Source organism: Poeciliopsis prolifica, unplaced genomic scaffold (genome assembly GCF_027474105.1).
Source record: "Poeciliopsis prolifica strain line A6 unplaced genomic scaffold, Auburn_PproV2 SCAFFOLD050, whole genome shotgun sequence".
Classification (NCBI taxonomy): domain Eukaryota; kingdom Metazoa; phylum Chordata; class Actinopteri; order Cyprinodontiformes; family Poeciliidae; genus Poeciliopsis; species Poeciliopsis prolifica.
The window spans coordinates 3,298,517-3,315,282 of record NW_026562425.1 but is presented as its reverse complement, the minus strand read 5'-3'; the positions used below and the strand labels follow the sequence as shown (position 1 = coordinate 3,315,282).

At 37.5% G+C, this 16,766-nt stretch overlaps 1 protein-coding gene across 1 annotated transcript; it reads right to left on the bottom strand.

Annotated features, from left to right (window-relative positions):
• Positions 1–858: 858 nt before the first annotated feature.
• ap1m1 (adaptor related protein complex 1 subunit mu 1) lies at positions 859–16,028 on the bottom strand. Its single transcript, XM_055058375.1, has 12 exons — positions 15,819–16,028; positions 14,543–14,699; positions 14,340–14,407; positions 14,139–14,269; positions 11,519–11,666; positions 11,209–11,335; positions 10,608–10,750; positions 8,806–8,877; positions 8,364–8,522; positions 7,982–8,107; positions 2,376–2,451; positions 859–1,972 (listed from the first exon to the last, which is right to left on the bottom strand). Exons 1-12 carry the CDS (start codon positions 15,858–15,860, stop codon positions 1,950–1,952), a joined length of 1,272 nt encoding a protein of 423 aa, XP_054914350.1. The 5' UTR covers positions 15,861–16,028; the 3' UTR covers positions 859–1,949.
• Positions 16,029–16,766: the final 738 nt, after the last annotated feature.

The window sequence follows — 16,766 nt, the reverse complement described above, 5'->3', positions numbered from 1 at the left end:
CAGCAGGTTAACAATAGCGCAGGGCATTCTGGGTATGTACAACCAAAACAAACATCAGAGTCTCGTGCTTGCAGGACAAACGGATCATGGTGTTTTGCCCAAGACAAAATCCTACAACCGCAATAATCCGATGCTACTCTGTTTTTGTTTACATTTTGTGAAGAAGGAAGCTGCGAGTGTGTTTTCTTCAAAGCTTTTTGCATCGCTTGCTTCAGTGGTTCCTGGTGTAGCGCCTCCACAGGCCAGGAGGGGAACGGGTTTTTCACAGTACAGTGTGAAAGCGAACCGTACCAGCTGAAAATGTAACAAATGTTGCGACTTTTTGTCTCCAGATCCGGACGATCAGGTATGAAAGCATTCTAAAATGTAACGCATCTGTTAATTCTTTCCACAAATTCGAATATGTGCTTTTATTTTGAAGTCAAACAATTGTTTTATTTTCCTGGTGTTGAATGTCCCTCAAAGTTAGTTTGTTTCCAAAAGAACATTTTCCCCATGTAATCTGGAACGATTTCTATAGTTTCATATATGTAATAGAAATATTAGAACAACCCAGAATTAGATGACAATTTAAACATTAATTCTTCAAAAACTTTGCCTCATAGCTTCAGTTTTTAATAAATTATTAATAAATGGATATCAGATTAATAATAAATGTAATACTGATTTTTCTAATATTCAACGTATTAATTAGCTGAAGAGTAATCCTGATTGATATGCAAAAATCTACATTCATAAGGTAAATATCAAAGCATTTAGAAAATGATACATTTTTAGATCATAATACTCATTTATGAAGATTAATGTAGTTTATTATAGTTGAATCTCTGTGACAGACACACAATCCTCAGCACCAGCTCATTCTGACTCATGTTTATTAAAGAATGTCTGCATTCTCATGCGGGACAAACTTAAAGCAAATGACCTCACGCTCTTCCACTGCAAATAATAACTTGTCTGTCCTGCGTTTCTCACTCCAACACGTCTCTGACCGTTGCCCGCAGCTTGACTCACATCCTTTCCAGTTTTCCTGTGTGTTTACGGAGGAATTGCACCTTCCTGCTAACACTATTACGCAGCGCTGAGTATTAAAAGTTGCACTGTTGGGTGGTTTTTTTCCACTTGGATGAGATGGAAAGAAACCATCCATGGTGCCCCCACTTCTCTGTTTTTCTAAACAGAGTTTTTCCCTCCATTAAACCATCCACTCCAGTGATATTACACAAGAAATGACGCGAGCAGATGACGGAACAGTTTTCTCTAAATATACATTTAATGACCGAAAATAGCGCGGTTGCAGACAGAGAAAGGGAAAGCAGGTGTCATGGTGCTTCCTGTGCAGCCGATACTCAACATTTTAAACATCTTTTGCGAAGCTGAAATAAATCTGTGGAACAAAAATAAAACATGTGAAGGCGATGTTTTGGCATGTATCTATGGCATCCCATGCAGGTCATAATACAAAACGTTTTGCTTTAAATGTACAGTTATGCAACTAATAACACTGAGTTCATTAACATGTAACAAATATATACAAATAATGAACAAAATGACAAGGAATTGTGGCAGAACAAAGCAGCTTCATACAAAGAACACAAACTGTAACTGAGTGGCCATTGTGCAGGTGATTACAGTAACTTTACATGGGAATTGTAACATTTTAAACTGTCTGACCCACTGCGACAGATTGTAGCTCTGCGGCGTGTAAGTGGCTCTCCATCATTTCAGGATCCAATCAACCGTTACATAATCACGTTTCTAAAGCTTGCCTAACTCAAGCCTCCTTCTAATAATTGCATTGATCGTGAATGGATCGAGGTTTAACGAATTGAGAGCTATACAACTAAAGTAAATACTGACAGTCCTCTTCTCTCCTGACTGCCACCTGCCTTCTCCAGCGCATTAGCGCCTCGACTCCACTCTGTCTTGACTTCCACCTGCCCACGTGCCTACTGGGTCCGGAGCTGGTAATCTGTGGAGGAAATTGACAAGACTTAATCAAATGTGCAAATGAAAAGTAGGGAATCCGAGAGAAAATCAGCAGCTGATGCTTTCCACCCCGGATTGGATGAAATTCAAAGGAAATGAGAGGAGGATGTTTGGCAATTAGGGGCGATATTAGCCACAAGCCCAACATGTGCAACTCTGGTAATCTCATGAAGATGAGCAGGGGGAAGCTCGATAAAATAAAGCTCACTTTCTCACATTTGGCAGGGCGTTGCCACGTTGCCTCATGTTCTGCTCTGTATCCCCTTTTCATAGAACTGCTTCTCTGCAAGGTTAGTTCCCACCACATTGCACAGCATTGGGCAACAGTTGCCTAATACCTGCACATATGGGCACTTTGCACAGTTGCAGATAAACCCATGACCTACCTCCGTTCTGGGTGATGTAGCGCACCCATGGCAGCGCCTGGTAGCCGCTCTTCTCTATGATCTTCAGGTAACGCACCTGCAGGACCGCAGAGAGAAAAACATATGTATCTGAAGAAAAAGTCAAACTAGAGCAGCTGAAAGCAACATTTCAGAAAAAATGTATAACTTTGTTTTCTTGTTTGGGTCAGAGCTGGTTTGGTTACTGACCAACCAAACTAAACTATATCTACAGCCTGTTAAATTTGACATCAACTTTAATGTCCAGTGAAGTTTTTTTACCTGCGGTGCTCTAAGACTCAATGTAGTGCAATAATTTTGGAGAAATTGCTGCAACTGAAATTGAGTATGTCTTGGCTTTTATTTGTCTTTTCATTTTCTTGGTATTTTACTGCCAATTTTTATTATGTTTTAAATCAAGCAAAATTTATTTATTATTTTTTCATCTATCTATGATGGCCTGTTCCACTCAAGTCAAAGTGCAACAACAGACAGAAAAATGAAAAGAATAAGAAAGCTTCCCTATTTTTGTTATAAATATAAGCAAAAAGAAGAAAAGCACGGCCTGCATATGAATTCAGGATCCAGGAATGGATCCTGTAGTCTTGTAGTCCGTTTTCTGCTTTTGGAGCGGTCTCTGGTCCGCTTAGCGTTCACATCTGAATTCAAACCGCCCCAGATTTCACTGGAGTTCTTAGATAAACCAGAGTTCCCTTTTTGTGGTGCGCATCAGAAATGAACCACAATTTGATTACTGGATCTCATTTAGGAGGAGAAAGGTGAACAAATAACATACCACACTTTCCAGAATTCGAGAAATTCACATTTAATTTTATTTTCAATTTGCAGCCATGCACTACTTTGCATATAAAATCCCAATGAAGCACATTTAATGTTGTGGTATAAAATAACGTGATGAAAGTTCAAGGGAACTTTTTCAAAACATTTGTTAAATTCTCATTGGTCGAGTCAAACTGCTGCTGATCTGAGATTATTCCACCTGAAGCTGAAAGTGTCTCACATCAAACGCTGTCTGCACCTCTAAGCTTGTGCAGAGCAGCAGGCTGTAGTCGTGTTGTTGATGATGAAGAAGTAGTGTGAGTCACAAGAAAAGAAGGAAGCAGCTTTCAAGGGACACACTATGTTAATTTACATAACTGTAGGTTTTTGTGTGATCTCTGTGAGAGGAAAAAATGCACATCAGCACAAATAAGCTACAACTTTCACAAGATAACCGATATTTCAGCTGCCTGGTGTTACCACAGAGCTGAATGTCGAGAATAAAGGCTAAAAATACCCGTGCAGTCTTAGCGCTATCGAACACGATTGCGGAACGTTTTTTCCCCATCAGATGGGGAAATAAAACCGTAAAGGAAATGTAAAGATTCTGTAGTTTTAGTGAAGTATTGCTTTAGTTGACTAAATGAAACGCTTTAATGATTTTTGTGTGTGTTTATGCAAAGCATGCCTACAACGCCCTTACCCAGAATATCTTTCATGCTTCAATGAGCTCCTGCTGTCAAAATCTTCTCACGCTTAATATTCACAGCAGGAGAAAATAATTAAAGAAAGCAGAAAGTTTCAATCTGATGTGATAACCTCCCCGTCGTCTCGGCTGTTCCCAGCTGAAACTGGGACAGACAGCGCAGGAATTTGTGAATCAGAACCCTGGGAAGGCCACGGCACCGGCCGCCTTGTTATTACCTTCCTCTGCTCTCTGTGAGGTCAGAGCGAGCGCCGTGGTCACCGAAGACATGACGACAAAACACGCAGACGCGGGATTGCCGAGTCTGCCGGCGCAGCAGTTCTTCCTCGCATCCCGCAGCCAAACGCTCGTCCTGGCCTGGCCGTGGGCACGCAGTCAGCAAAACCTCCGTAAAATATCATTATGGCTTCGTAAGATGAGAAGGGAACAGGAGGATGTTTGTAGAATATCGTTTGGTAAGTACAGACTGCGTGTGTGGTCTGGATTTATCAGGCTGCTTGTAGATGGAATGGCCAGAAAGGAAAGAGAGAAGGAAAAAAAAAAAAACACATCTGCCAACTTGTTTGAGTTCTCTCACCTCCATTCAAAAACACGCTCTTATTTCCACCAGACCAACGTGTGGGGTTACATGGTTTTCCAGTTAAACATATAAGGTGGAGCTGCTTGCATCATACATGCTTCACATGTGCGCTCCCCTACACTTAGTGGTGGAGTTAAGAGAAACTTTCTCATGCTTTGATATTTACATGCGTCTAATTAAACTTCACGGCCTCTTCTCACACGTAGAGAGCGGTGTCACTTGGCTGCATTAGAGCCTGCGACCCAGTCTGCTGTTGCCCTGTAATAAGGGGAAGGTTGCACGCTTCACACAGGAGTCTGATGGGAACTGGGATCTTGGTAGGTTGTTTGAGCCATTGGTTCTGGCATGGGAAAAAAAAAAAAACTTTGATTTTGGTTGCAAAAAGCGGAGCCGCAGTGGGTCTGTGAAGGATAAAGCTACTTATTTACGTCTCTTATCTCAGCAAACATATTCAACAGGAAAAACTGATGCTTCTTTTTCATATTCAATCACAATCTTTGATGTATTTTATTAGTTTATGTTATGACTGAAGTGGATAGAAAAGGATATAGCTCTTTTAGGAGCCGGACGATATGGTTTCAAAATAAAATCTCTTATCTTTTCACACCAAACCTGATTTTAATTTATTTTTTTCGCTTTTGTTAAACAGGACACACCATGCAAACATGTAACTAAGTGGTTTACATCCATGCATGTTTGTGTTAGAATGGCCCAGTCAAAGTTCAGACCTTAAAATTCTTGATCAAATCAGATTCAGACTGAGCTGTGCTGCAGAAACTGCAAAAATGTCAGTCTATAAAAATAACTGATATGGAATAGCTACTTCAAATCCTGCCACTATAAAAGACACAATATTCTGGAATTTGTGTTTATCGCATTAAACTGCAGTGAAATGCACTGAAGTTTGTGGTTGTAATGTGGCAAAATAATAAAAAGTTCAAAAGCTATTTGGAAAAAAAAAAGAGAAAAAAAAAGAGGGAGTTTGTGGTTGAAACACGTTAGAAAAAATCGTTTGGGTGTTGTGTGGCATACACAAACCGACCTTTACAGGTGGCTTCCTTTCAGGAAGTTTGATAGTTTGCAGAAGCAAGATGGTCTTTTTATTTTCCAGCTGTTAAAAAAAAAATCATAGCCAAACCAATTTTCTACTTGTAGATGAGAACAAAAAATGTATGACTTTTTCCACCCTTTAATTGTTTGTTTCTTCAGGTAACTTTAAGGTCAGGAAGTCGCTCGTGTAGTAAACACTGGAAAAAAAAAAAAAAAAAAACTGTTGATCTGAGAAAATTCAAACCAACTTACAGTTAAAGGTTGCCTTGTTCTCAAAGCTGCGGCAATAACACTTGTAGGGTGTGTCCAGATTGTAGCGAACAGGAAACCCTCATGTGTTTGAATACAAGTCATCAAGGTTTGTAGAAAACCACAAAAAAAGAATCCACCACAACAGTGCAGATGAGCAAGTCAGAAGTTCATCAGAGCAGAGATCGCACTGCCCACTGACATGTATGACTTTGCATTCTTAAGCTTTTTGGATCAAACTGAGAAAAACGATTTGCTTTTACAACGTAAGCATCTTATTGTCTTCTGCATTATTTTTAATTTAATAAAGACTTGAAAGGATTTAGCTCATTTACTGCAGAATTAAGGCAAAACAAGTGAAAACCCGCCTTTACGGTCGCTCTGTTCATGCAAGTATTGACAAGATGAATAGAGAATTAGCGACAAATCATTGCAGCTCATTCGGCTAACTATAAAAAATGACAACAATTTGCATTGCAACTTATCATGCATATCAATTATCTTTGGATTGAGCGTCTTGTTTCCGAGTGGGCTGCATAATAACCAACCAACTTAATAACATTTTACTGAGGAAGATGGGAAATGTGGGGAAGCTGGAAAATGTGACCTTTTGGCTCGTATAATGATTCATACAGAAAACAGCACTTAAAGTTGGGACATAAACGCGACTCTGTGAGCATGATGAAGGTCCGATATCAGCCTCGAGGTATTAACTGCAGGTTTATTCTAGAACCCATTGCCAAAAATATGTAGCTTGTTATTGAGGCGAGTTTAGAAACTGAATGTTTACATATAATGTGAATGCTTGCTTTGTTACTGGACCACTCAGCCCTCAAACCAAAATAACCAGAGCTGGTTGGTTACTGAAATACAAGCTGATCTGGAGTCAGAGTGCTTTCAGTTCATTCATATCTGCTTTTAACAAACAGGATTAAACATTTACCAGCAGACAAAGTGTATTTTTAGCATTACTGACTGTCCAGATCCTCTGTGCTATGTGAGTTGGTGAGATAAACTCAAGTCTTTGTCTAAACTTGCTTGTCACAGTTACAGAATTTATTTCATATTAGTTACACCTCTGACTGTAGATGTGGGTACGTTTAGATAAGTTTTAAAGATGAACACAAATTGGCTTCAGGCTATCCCTTCCTATTTTGAAGAGAAGCCAACTCATGCTAGGACATCAGGGAAGCAGGAAGTCAAAGATTATTAACTAAATGTTTCCTGTTAAGCTGATCAATGTGAAGAAAACGAGTTGTAAGAGGTTGTAACAGATGTGGAGCTAGTAAAAAAAAAAATTAATTATTTCTTTTGTTATTTTGTAGGCTGCTATGTCAAGAATCATTTTCTCCATGGGGGATTAATAAAGTTATACAATATCTCAATAATGTGATTTAGTGTTTGTTGTATTGCCAGATTTCAGTACAGATTATGCTACTGCTACTTATTTTACTGCCTTTTACAGAATTCAAAAAATTGTTCCAATTTATAAATGAGAGTTTTTAGCTTTTTATTCTGTTCATGTATGAAATTATGTGATTTATCTAGACTGGGAGAACAGTTGTAAACAACAATAATGGAAAGTTTTAAAGCCTGTGATAAGGCATGAAGCATTCCAGACTTAAAGAAATACATCCGACAAACATAAAACTGGGAATGTAATTATCCAGAGGTTCACATACGATATAATATTCTCAAATGACGCCAAGTATCGTTTCCTCCCCTGACCAGGACATGGGAAAGCGTAATTTGGTGTTGTGGTGCCACACGTATAATCACAGGACAACTGTAATCACACAGTAAACGCAACACGTGTGTCAGTCTGTGGTCAGCATGAGGGGAAACCTGAAATATAAACATTAACTTCTCGCTGGTGCATGGAAATTACAATCAAAATCCTATTAATCTACCAACCTGGTTCTAGAAATGACGGTTTATAGTGCTGTCATTATGATCAAACCAGAGGGCCAAGTTCAAGCTGATGAGCACTTAACTTCTCTACAAGTTTACTTTAGCACAGAGACGGTTTAAAAGTGCTCCTGCGCTGCCCCCTCTGGTCTAAAACCAGAATGACGCTGCCGGATCAGACCATGCACTACGTTGGAATCAACAACAACATGAACAATAAACTCTGTACAGTTGACTGAGCAGATTTAGAGAATGTTTTAAACTTTCCTGCTCAAGTTGAAAAGAAATGTTTGTGGGATTACTGCTCGACAGGGGTCACATGTGTGCTAGGCTCACCTGGATCCCTGAGGTGGTGAAGTATGGGATTTCAAACTTGACACTGATTGGTGGTTTCCCCTCTTTGTCCTCAGCCTCAACGCTCGGCAACCCGAAGTGCGCCCGCATCAAGTACTCCTTTCCTCCCTGCCACAGGGTGCGACAAGCTTTTTAGCACAACGTAATGATGCGCGATTATAACTGGATTATTTTTAATGTTACTTTTCACTGAATAATACTAACACATATTTGTTGTCAATAACAACAGAGCTACAAATAAACACAGAAAAAAACAAGGATATTACATAACAAAAGCTGGATTAGGAGCTGAATTGAACAAAAACAGCCTTTAGTTGTTTGTAAACCGTCACTATGGAACTACGAGGTCACGTTTTGTGCTCACAGGGAAAGACTTGATTGACCAGACGATCTCGCTGTTCTCGGGTACCCACTTCACGCTGCCCACTGTGGTCTTAAACTTGGGTGAGTCAGCGTCCGTTGGCACAGGAATGTGAATCTCCACGTTGTTGGCGGTGGAGCGCCTCTTGAACTGGCTCTTTGCCTGGGAGAGGAAGAACAGGCAGGGCAAGTTAAAAACAACGCGCTGCCTGAGCTGGGACTTAAATGTAGCTTGACATAAGAATTATACAGTCAGGAGTTTCATTCTTAACAAGATTCACAAGTCAGTGTAGCTTGCAATGCACGTGAACGCACTTCAGACCGGCCTTTACAACCAAACCTTTTCTTGTTATTGTTTGTGTTTTTATAGGAACCATGAGACCAGGGTGCAGCAGCAGTGTGGATGACAGCAGTTAGTTAATCCATGTGTTGAGAAAGCGTCGTACCTTTATCATGTACTCGATCCGGCTGTGAGAGTGCTTCTCGATGACAGACTCGATCCAGATCAGGGGCTTCACCTGCCAGACGATGTAATCAGGATTAAATATTTATAAACAGATGGTTTCAGAGCTTTTTTCAAGGGCTTGACAGTTTAAATAGAGAGTCACGGTTGCCATCTAGTGGATGTTTCCAATTACTACACAATGAATTATACTAGAAAAGAGTCAGAAATTAACTGTTGCAGCACACGTGTCAAACTCAAGTTGCTTTTCATGTGGCCCTCTGGTCTCCACAATAAATAAATCAATAAATGCCTCCAGCTTTTTACACCTGCAAAATTCACATAAAATCAACAAGATTCCCACATTTTTTCTAATTTTTACAGCAAATTGCTCTTAAAATGGCCGAAAACATTGGGCTTAAGTGACAACTGCCTCAGCCTTACTTGTTATCAAGTTATAGAAAGAGTTCAATACAACAATAATAATAAGTCACATTTAACATCATACCTTACTGCAAATATCAGAAACATTTCTTACAAATATTTCTAAATTAGCACCAACAAAATCTATTTTTTTATTGCAAAAAAATGTAAAATATTATTTAATTTTAAGAAACACTTATTGAATGCTGAAACAACTATTTATTGACATTTTAAGAAATTAATGGGTTTTATTTATACATTCAACCTTTTAGAACATTCAGATTTTTGAGATAGCCCAAAATGAAATAGAATTTGATATTCCTAAGGTTTAGAAAATGAAAGTGTCATCAAAAAGTTTATTTCAACAAAGGTTAATTTAAAAATTTTCAACCAAATATTACAGCTAGAAGCCCATAATATTGGAATATTGGATTTGACCTCATTTGTCTTAAAGGTTTTTTCCAATCAGCGACGCAACAATCCACGTTTTTCACTTCCAATAGAATCGACAGATACAATCCGATACAAATAAATTATAGCTAAATAGACTTAAAGCGTTACTTTTTTTAAACACAGACATAAATGTACTGAATTACAAATTTTTTGATAACTACACCGACAGTTTCACAAGATTGGTCAAACAATACAACTTTAATTTGCTAGATCTGGCACATTGTCATAAATCTAGAATTATTTTCAGTATCAGGATCGATACAAATATTAATATCTCTATCCCCAATCAGTCCTCTACTAAGATTAACACCAAACAATCCAACTCAAATCTTATGCAGAACATCTGGATCATCTCTTCAATATTAACCACTAAATGCTTTATGATTTAGAAACAGTAATTAAATATTTCTGATTCTCTCTGGTACTTCTTTCAGGGAAATGAAGATTATTCAAACAAACATGTAAGAAAATAGAATGAGAACGCCATGTTAAAAAGTTAACATATAAGAAACACATTTTGCAACATAAAAGTCTGAATCACTTGCAATCAAATTGAAAGGCAAGCAGGGGTGAGTTTTAATTTTCTTTTGTCATCTCTTTTTCCGAGAAATCCCTTGAATTGCGACATTCAAGAAATCTCTCAGTTTCCTGTGCAGTGATTTTTTCCGAGGAGTGGCACGACAGATTCTCAACACAATAAACTTTTAACAGAAGGAAAACCTCCTGCAATATAAAAAGTCAGAAATAAAATATTAAAATGTTCTGCAAAGAAAACGCCCAGCTTTACAAAAACAAACACCAGGTCAGAAAGATGACCAGATGAAATCTACTGGTCAGTAGAGGAAATCCTGAAAAATCTGGAGATAATGCTTTCTTGTTTGACTTGGTAAAATTTCACAAAACGAAAAACACTTTTGAGGCATAACTTACATGAGTATTCAAGCGGTAAGACATGAGCTCAAACTCTCCATCTGGAGGAATGAAGGAGATGGTGCGGTCATTCTCAAAGCGAGAAAGACGAACACACTGATGAAACTTGACGTCCTCCAGTTCTACCGATTTACTCTTCCCTCCTGAACAAAAGAATATTGATCAAGAACAATTATATCTACGTTGAACTGTATTTTGAAACTTTTATGGTACTTCATGGTAGCAAGAAAAATGCTTATTTGAGATTAACTGAAAGCAGATTTGTATAATTTGTAAAAACAGTCCAAATGTGCCTCTAGATTGGCCTCTAGATGTCACTAAATCGCACTAATATCTTTACCTTCTTCCTGTTTTCTGTAATCTTCCTTGCAAAGTTTACTGTCTACTTAATGATGCATCTTATCAAGATGCAATCAAAAAGTTTATTTCTGTTTCTCATGCACTGAAGCAGAACTTTGGTTTTTCCATTAGTTCTAAATCATCATCAAAGTTAAAGAGAAATAAAACGACTACAACAGTGCCTTTTAGACCTGAATTAGTGAAATAAATGTAAATTTTGCTGAGATCTTATTTTATTGAGATGCTGCAGTAAAGAACTTACGTCCGGTGTTTTCAAACAGAACCTTGTCATTCAGACCCAGCCGCAGCTCAGGCATCCCAGACAGGAAAACACGCATCTTAATGGAACCAACAATCTCACTACGCAAAACATTCCCATTGGCACTGACCTGAAAATAAGGAGATTTAAAACTTTAATGATTCAGAAAGAAAAATAAATTATTATAGAAAGTGTTGTTTACTTCATTAAGTCATAAAAACACAAGATCAACTCGGCTGACATTTCAGTATTGTGACGCACACAACGAGAAGTTTCTTAAGCAACTCTGGCCTTTTAAACAGGGAGTTCCTACCAGGAGGTTCACTGACTCAATGACGTCCAGGAAGACTTCATTCTTCCTGTACTTGATGCCCTCTGATCTCCAGGAGACGGCGTTAGTAACAGTGGCCGGGGGTCGCGGTGCACCGGTGTCTAGCTTGTGTCCCTCTTGGGTGATGTATCTGGGAGGATAGAAAAACAATGTCAACACAAACTGGAAAAAGGAAACTAGCTTTCTGTGTTGCCATGTTCCCAGCAGCCAAAGGAGAACAAAGACTCATCTGGCTTTTAAAGAAGAACTGTGTGACTTATTACTGTACTCAGCCTGAACAGAGGTGGGAAATCCAGTTAGTTTGCTACATGCATACTTCATTCACAATCCTGTTAGGCTAAAGTTTGCTATCTCATCATTAAGTAGACAGTAAACTTTGCAAGGAAGATTACAGAAAACAGGAAGAACGTTTATCCACGTATTAGTGCGATATAGTGACATCTAGAGGCCAATCTGCACATTTGGACAGATCTACTTACTCATCTGTATTTACTGTTTAAAAACAGAATACATATTTATACTTCTGAATATGTACAAATTAGCCTAATTAAAAGAAATACATTTTGAGTTATATGTGCCACTGATTCACAAAAACAGATTGAATCAAATTAAGTTTATAACCAGGATTTTTTTAAAAGACATCTCTACTATTTTAATCATGTTTGATAAAAACAGTTAAGTGTTGATATTTAATATTGTTCAAAACGAAAATGTAAGAAGTTTAACTTAAATTAATGACGCATTAAGAAGTATTAATAACGCATTTATATTTTAAAGTAATTTGTTTTTAGTTTATTTTAGTTTCAGTTATTTAAACACAACATTAATTATCTTAGGTTTGACTGATTGCACATCCTTCATGGTTTTAGGTTTTTTAACTTTGCATTAAACATTTTTATGAAAGAAGGAATGCACAAAATGCATTCAGACATTACACAAATTGCAATATTTGTGTTTCTCATAAATTAAGATAATTTAAAAAAATATTATATTTCTGATTCTCTCTGGTTATAAGTCACCAGAGACTTATCACCTCAGAAACATTTTCGAAGTTCAAAATGATTTTATGCAATACACTCTGAGCAATTATGAATCAAAATGCATTTAATTGGTTCCTCATGCTGTTTATCTCTTTTATACTCTTTTATATCTATTGTTTTTTGCTATGTTTAATTTGTTGACATCCACCTTTTTGCACAGCTTGCAAGTAATTAAGTGGTGAGTTAAGCAAAATTAAAAAACAGAAGCAAGAGATAAAACAAACACAGCAGGCAATTTATTTTAAACGACATTTAAAATCCGGCTGATCAAACATAAAGGTAAAACAAAAAACAAAACAGAACTGAAACGACTCCTCTGTATTGAGTGGCCAAAGTGACTGGAAGCGTTTCCAGGAAGATTTTGAGATGGTAGCAAAATCATGGTATCATAAAGGACATCCATTTTCAGAAACTGATCCAGAAACCTAAAAGGTTTTACAAATCTATTTAGATTAGAAGATGTAAAACAGTCGAGAAGAGGGACATTGTTCTCCTGGAAGAACATCAATTTAATTCATTTATTTACCTCCAATTCACAACACAAAAACAAAACATGAGAATCAATTAAATCAAATCAAACAGATTTCAAGTCAAATAAATCCATTAAGTCAAAGAGGATTGTATAAAGTTGCTGACTTCACTCCTCCTGGATGAACATGTAGCAACACATAGGCACCTGCTTGGTGTCACTGACTTTGCAGCAATCCTTCGTTTTGCACAATGAGCGTTATGAAATGCAGCACTGGCCTGTTGAAAGACCCAATCATCGCTGCATAGCGGAAGTCCTTCAGTGAAAGAGATGCCTGCTGCAGCATCGCCATATAGTCATCCATAATTTGATACTCCCATGCAACCTGGAGCCAGAATCTATTGTTTAATTAGATTAAAATTCTTCCCAGAGCATCAGGAAGCTCCTGCAACCTCGCCACATAGAGAACATCAGAAGCCATCAAGATGTCCAGATCATTTTTTTTTTTTTTGCTTAAAAATAAAACGCTTCCACCTTTCAATGTTTTTTAGTTTTTGCAAAATTCAGCCAGGCAAATTTGTGGGGTACGAAGACATACATAAACACACAAAATACACAGTCATAAAACACAAATTTAACAATTTAAAAATTATATTTTGCCAAGTGCCATCATTACACATCAAAATGTTTTGCACCATGAGCGTTATAAAATGCAGCACTGGCCTGTTGAAAGACCCAGTCATCACTACCAGTGTTTCATTTATTATGGTACAAAAGCAACTCTAAACAGGTGAGTTTTTAGTCAAGATTTAAAGGAACTCACTGTTTCAGCTGTTTTACAATCTTCCAGAAGTTTGTTCCAGATTTGTGGTACATAGAACCTGAATGCTGCTCAATTTAACTTAAATGTATCATCAGGCCGGGACTCAGTATTAGCAAATGTGTAAAGATATATAATGAGAACTAAAAAAATATTTATGGGGGCTTCTTGAGCAATGATTTATCTGCATACTGACTAATTCAATAGCTCTACTTTTAATCAGTGAATCACTAGTCACCTGCTTTAGGAGGAATCAAAGAAATTAAAACTTACTCTTGCAGAATCTTGCTGTCAGTGGTCTGGGGATAACCAAAGTCCATCAGCTCATCCATCAGCTCATATATGATGACAAAGTTATCTCTAATGCTCTCTTCCTCCAACTCTTTGAAATACTCTGAAAACACCTGAAAAACAGAAACGTAGCCTTACGACGCTGCAAAACATTCACCAAACCCAGCAAAGCTTTTCTCATACCTGGATAATTTTGTACAAGAAGGAGAAAACCAGAGAAACGCTGGCATTTTTCTTGGATGTGGCAACCACTGATGACAAGTGAGTTAAAGACTCGATAAAACACATGAAACACAATCAGTGTCAACAATGTCCTTGTGCAAAATCAAATATTTAAATCTAAAGGTTTGAATACAAACAGAGCAGTAAATTATTCTTTAGGATACAGTAAAGATTATTGTGTTTGATCCACATGAAACGGACGCCTCCGTGAGCCAGGATGGGAGAGAGTGTCCCTTCCTCCTCTTTGTCCATCAGGAGGGTCATGAAGTGCTCGATCTCAGACATGTCCACATCTCCTCGGTAATTACGGCACACCAGGACCTGAAAAAAACCATCAGATGAAGAATTCAGTCTATGGCTACAACTCTGACGACAATTGAGTAAAATTATCTACATATTGGGCTTTGCTTTGTACATTTCCATCTATATTTAATCTGCTCTTTTGTTGCTGCAACTAGGAGGCTTATAATCATCTTTGCACAACACACAAATGCATCAAAGATGCATCATCAAGCTTTACCAGGCTGATATCAATTTCTAGTTTTCTTCTAGGTCTGACTTGCCAGATTTTGAACAGATTCAGTCAAAAGTAAAACAGATACTTTTTAAATCTCAGCTTAATGACCGGTGCTTCTCTAATGAATCAATATTTTAGTTTTATTTCCATCCTGTTGACATTTGTGTTTTATGAGAAAAAAAGAGAAGGTTGGTCAAATAGTGATGGGGTGTTTAATTGAAGCAGAGAACCAATATCAGTTGTGAGGTCTTTTATTTTTTTTAATGGTGGTAAAAGTGTAGGGATATGCAGACATAAATAAGATCAGGACATATCGGCCATAACAGCAATATTAATATTGGCCCAATTTTTTCCATCTCTGCACAATTAAGTAAGTGAGGTAGTTTCAGGTTAAATCTCTTTCAAAAAACGTGAAATCATATTCATGCATAATATGTTTTATCAGAGGATAATATTCTTCTTCTTGTGTAGAGTAAGCTTTATTCTTCATTCAGCCATTGTTGTGCAAAAAAAACATAAGGTTTCGCCAGTATATAGAGTGTCCTCCATATTAGATATCCAAAATCACTTAAAGAAAAAGCGGAACATGTGTGGAAAAAATAACGTATACATATTTGCCATTAGTCCCTAAGAATCATCTGAACCGCTGGACACGAAGAAGAAGAAACATCTGTGTCGAATCATCACTGCGGCTAACAGCTGGTCACCTGATTCATTGTCACACAGAATTAAAACTGTTTTTCGTCATAGCCGACGAAAAACAGTCGGTTATGTTTTAGGGCTAAAACACCTAAAGTCAGAAAAGAGGCACACACTAACATCTGTCCCATCTGGTATGAGCCATATTATAATCTGTCAACGGAAAATTTTAGCCTGCAAGCTAGGCTAGTTAGCTTAGCCATAGTGCTTGGTTTAGACCTTACCTTCCCTTTTAAGTCCAACACGTACACCGCACTGGCCGACATCCTGAACCTGTTTTACACGAGCTCAGCTCAGCTCGTTATGTGACCCTAACTGATCGATAAGTGATATTACTCGTTTACATAAAACATTTACAAATCTGTCTTTTCATTCATAATACTGAGAAGAAGACGATCCTTCCCGTTTATTGGACATCCGCAGTACAGCTTGCGAGCGAGCGCCCCCTAGAGAACAAGAAGAACAATCCCCACAGGTACAAGCGGCTCATGAATTTATGGAAGCCCGTTTCCGCCACTCTGTTAAAAAAATTAAATAAAATTATCTCATTATAATGAAATAGTATCTCATTATAATGAGATAGTATCTCATTATAATGAGATACTATCTCAAAATAATGAGATAGTATCTCAAAATAATGAGATACTATCTCATTATAATGAGATAGTATCTCAATATAATGAGATAGTATCTCAATATAATGAGATAGTATCTCAAAATAATGAGATAGTATCTCAATATAATGAGATAGTATCTCATTATAATGAGATACTATCTCAAAATAATGAGATAGTATCTCAAAATAATGAGATAGTATCTCAATATAATGAGATAGTATCTCAATATAATGAGATAGGAGACTGTGGAGGTTGAACCCCCTTTCGAATTGGTTCAGTCCACCTGGACCGATTTGACGGTACCATCGGTCGCGCCTGCCGCCTGAAATCACCTAGCTAAATGTAGCTATTTACAACGGTAAGAATTGTGGTTTTGTTAATTTAAATTAAGTCTGCAATATAAGCTAGCATAGTATAAAGTAATCAATTTGTTATACTGACGACGGTAGCTAATTTTGAAGATATCAAATTAGCTACCGGTTTCTGTTTCTTCACTTCGTCAGTGCACAACTGACTTTTCGTTGATTGTAGTTAATATCTGAGGATTACGTGGTA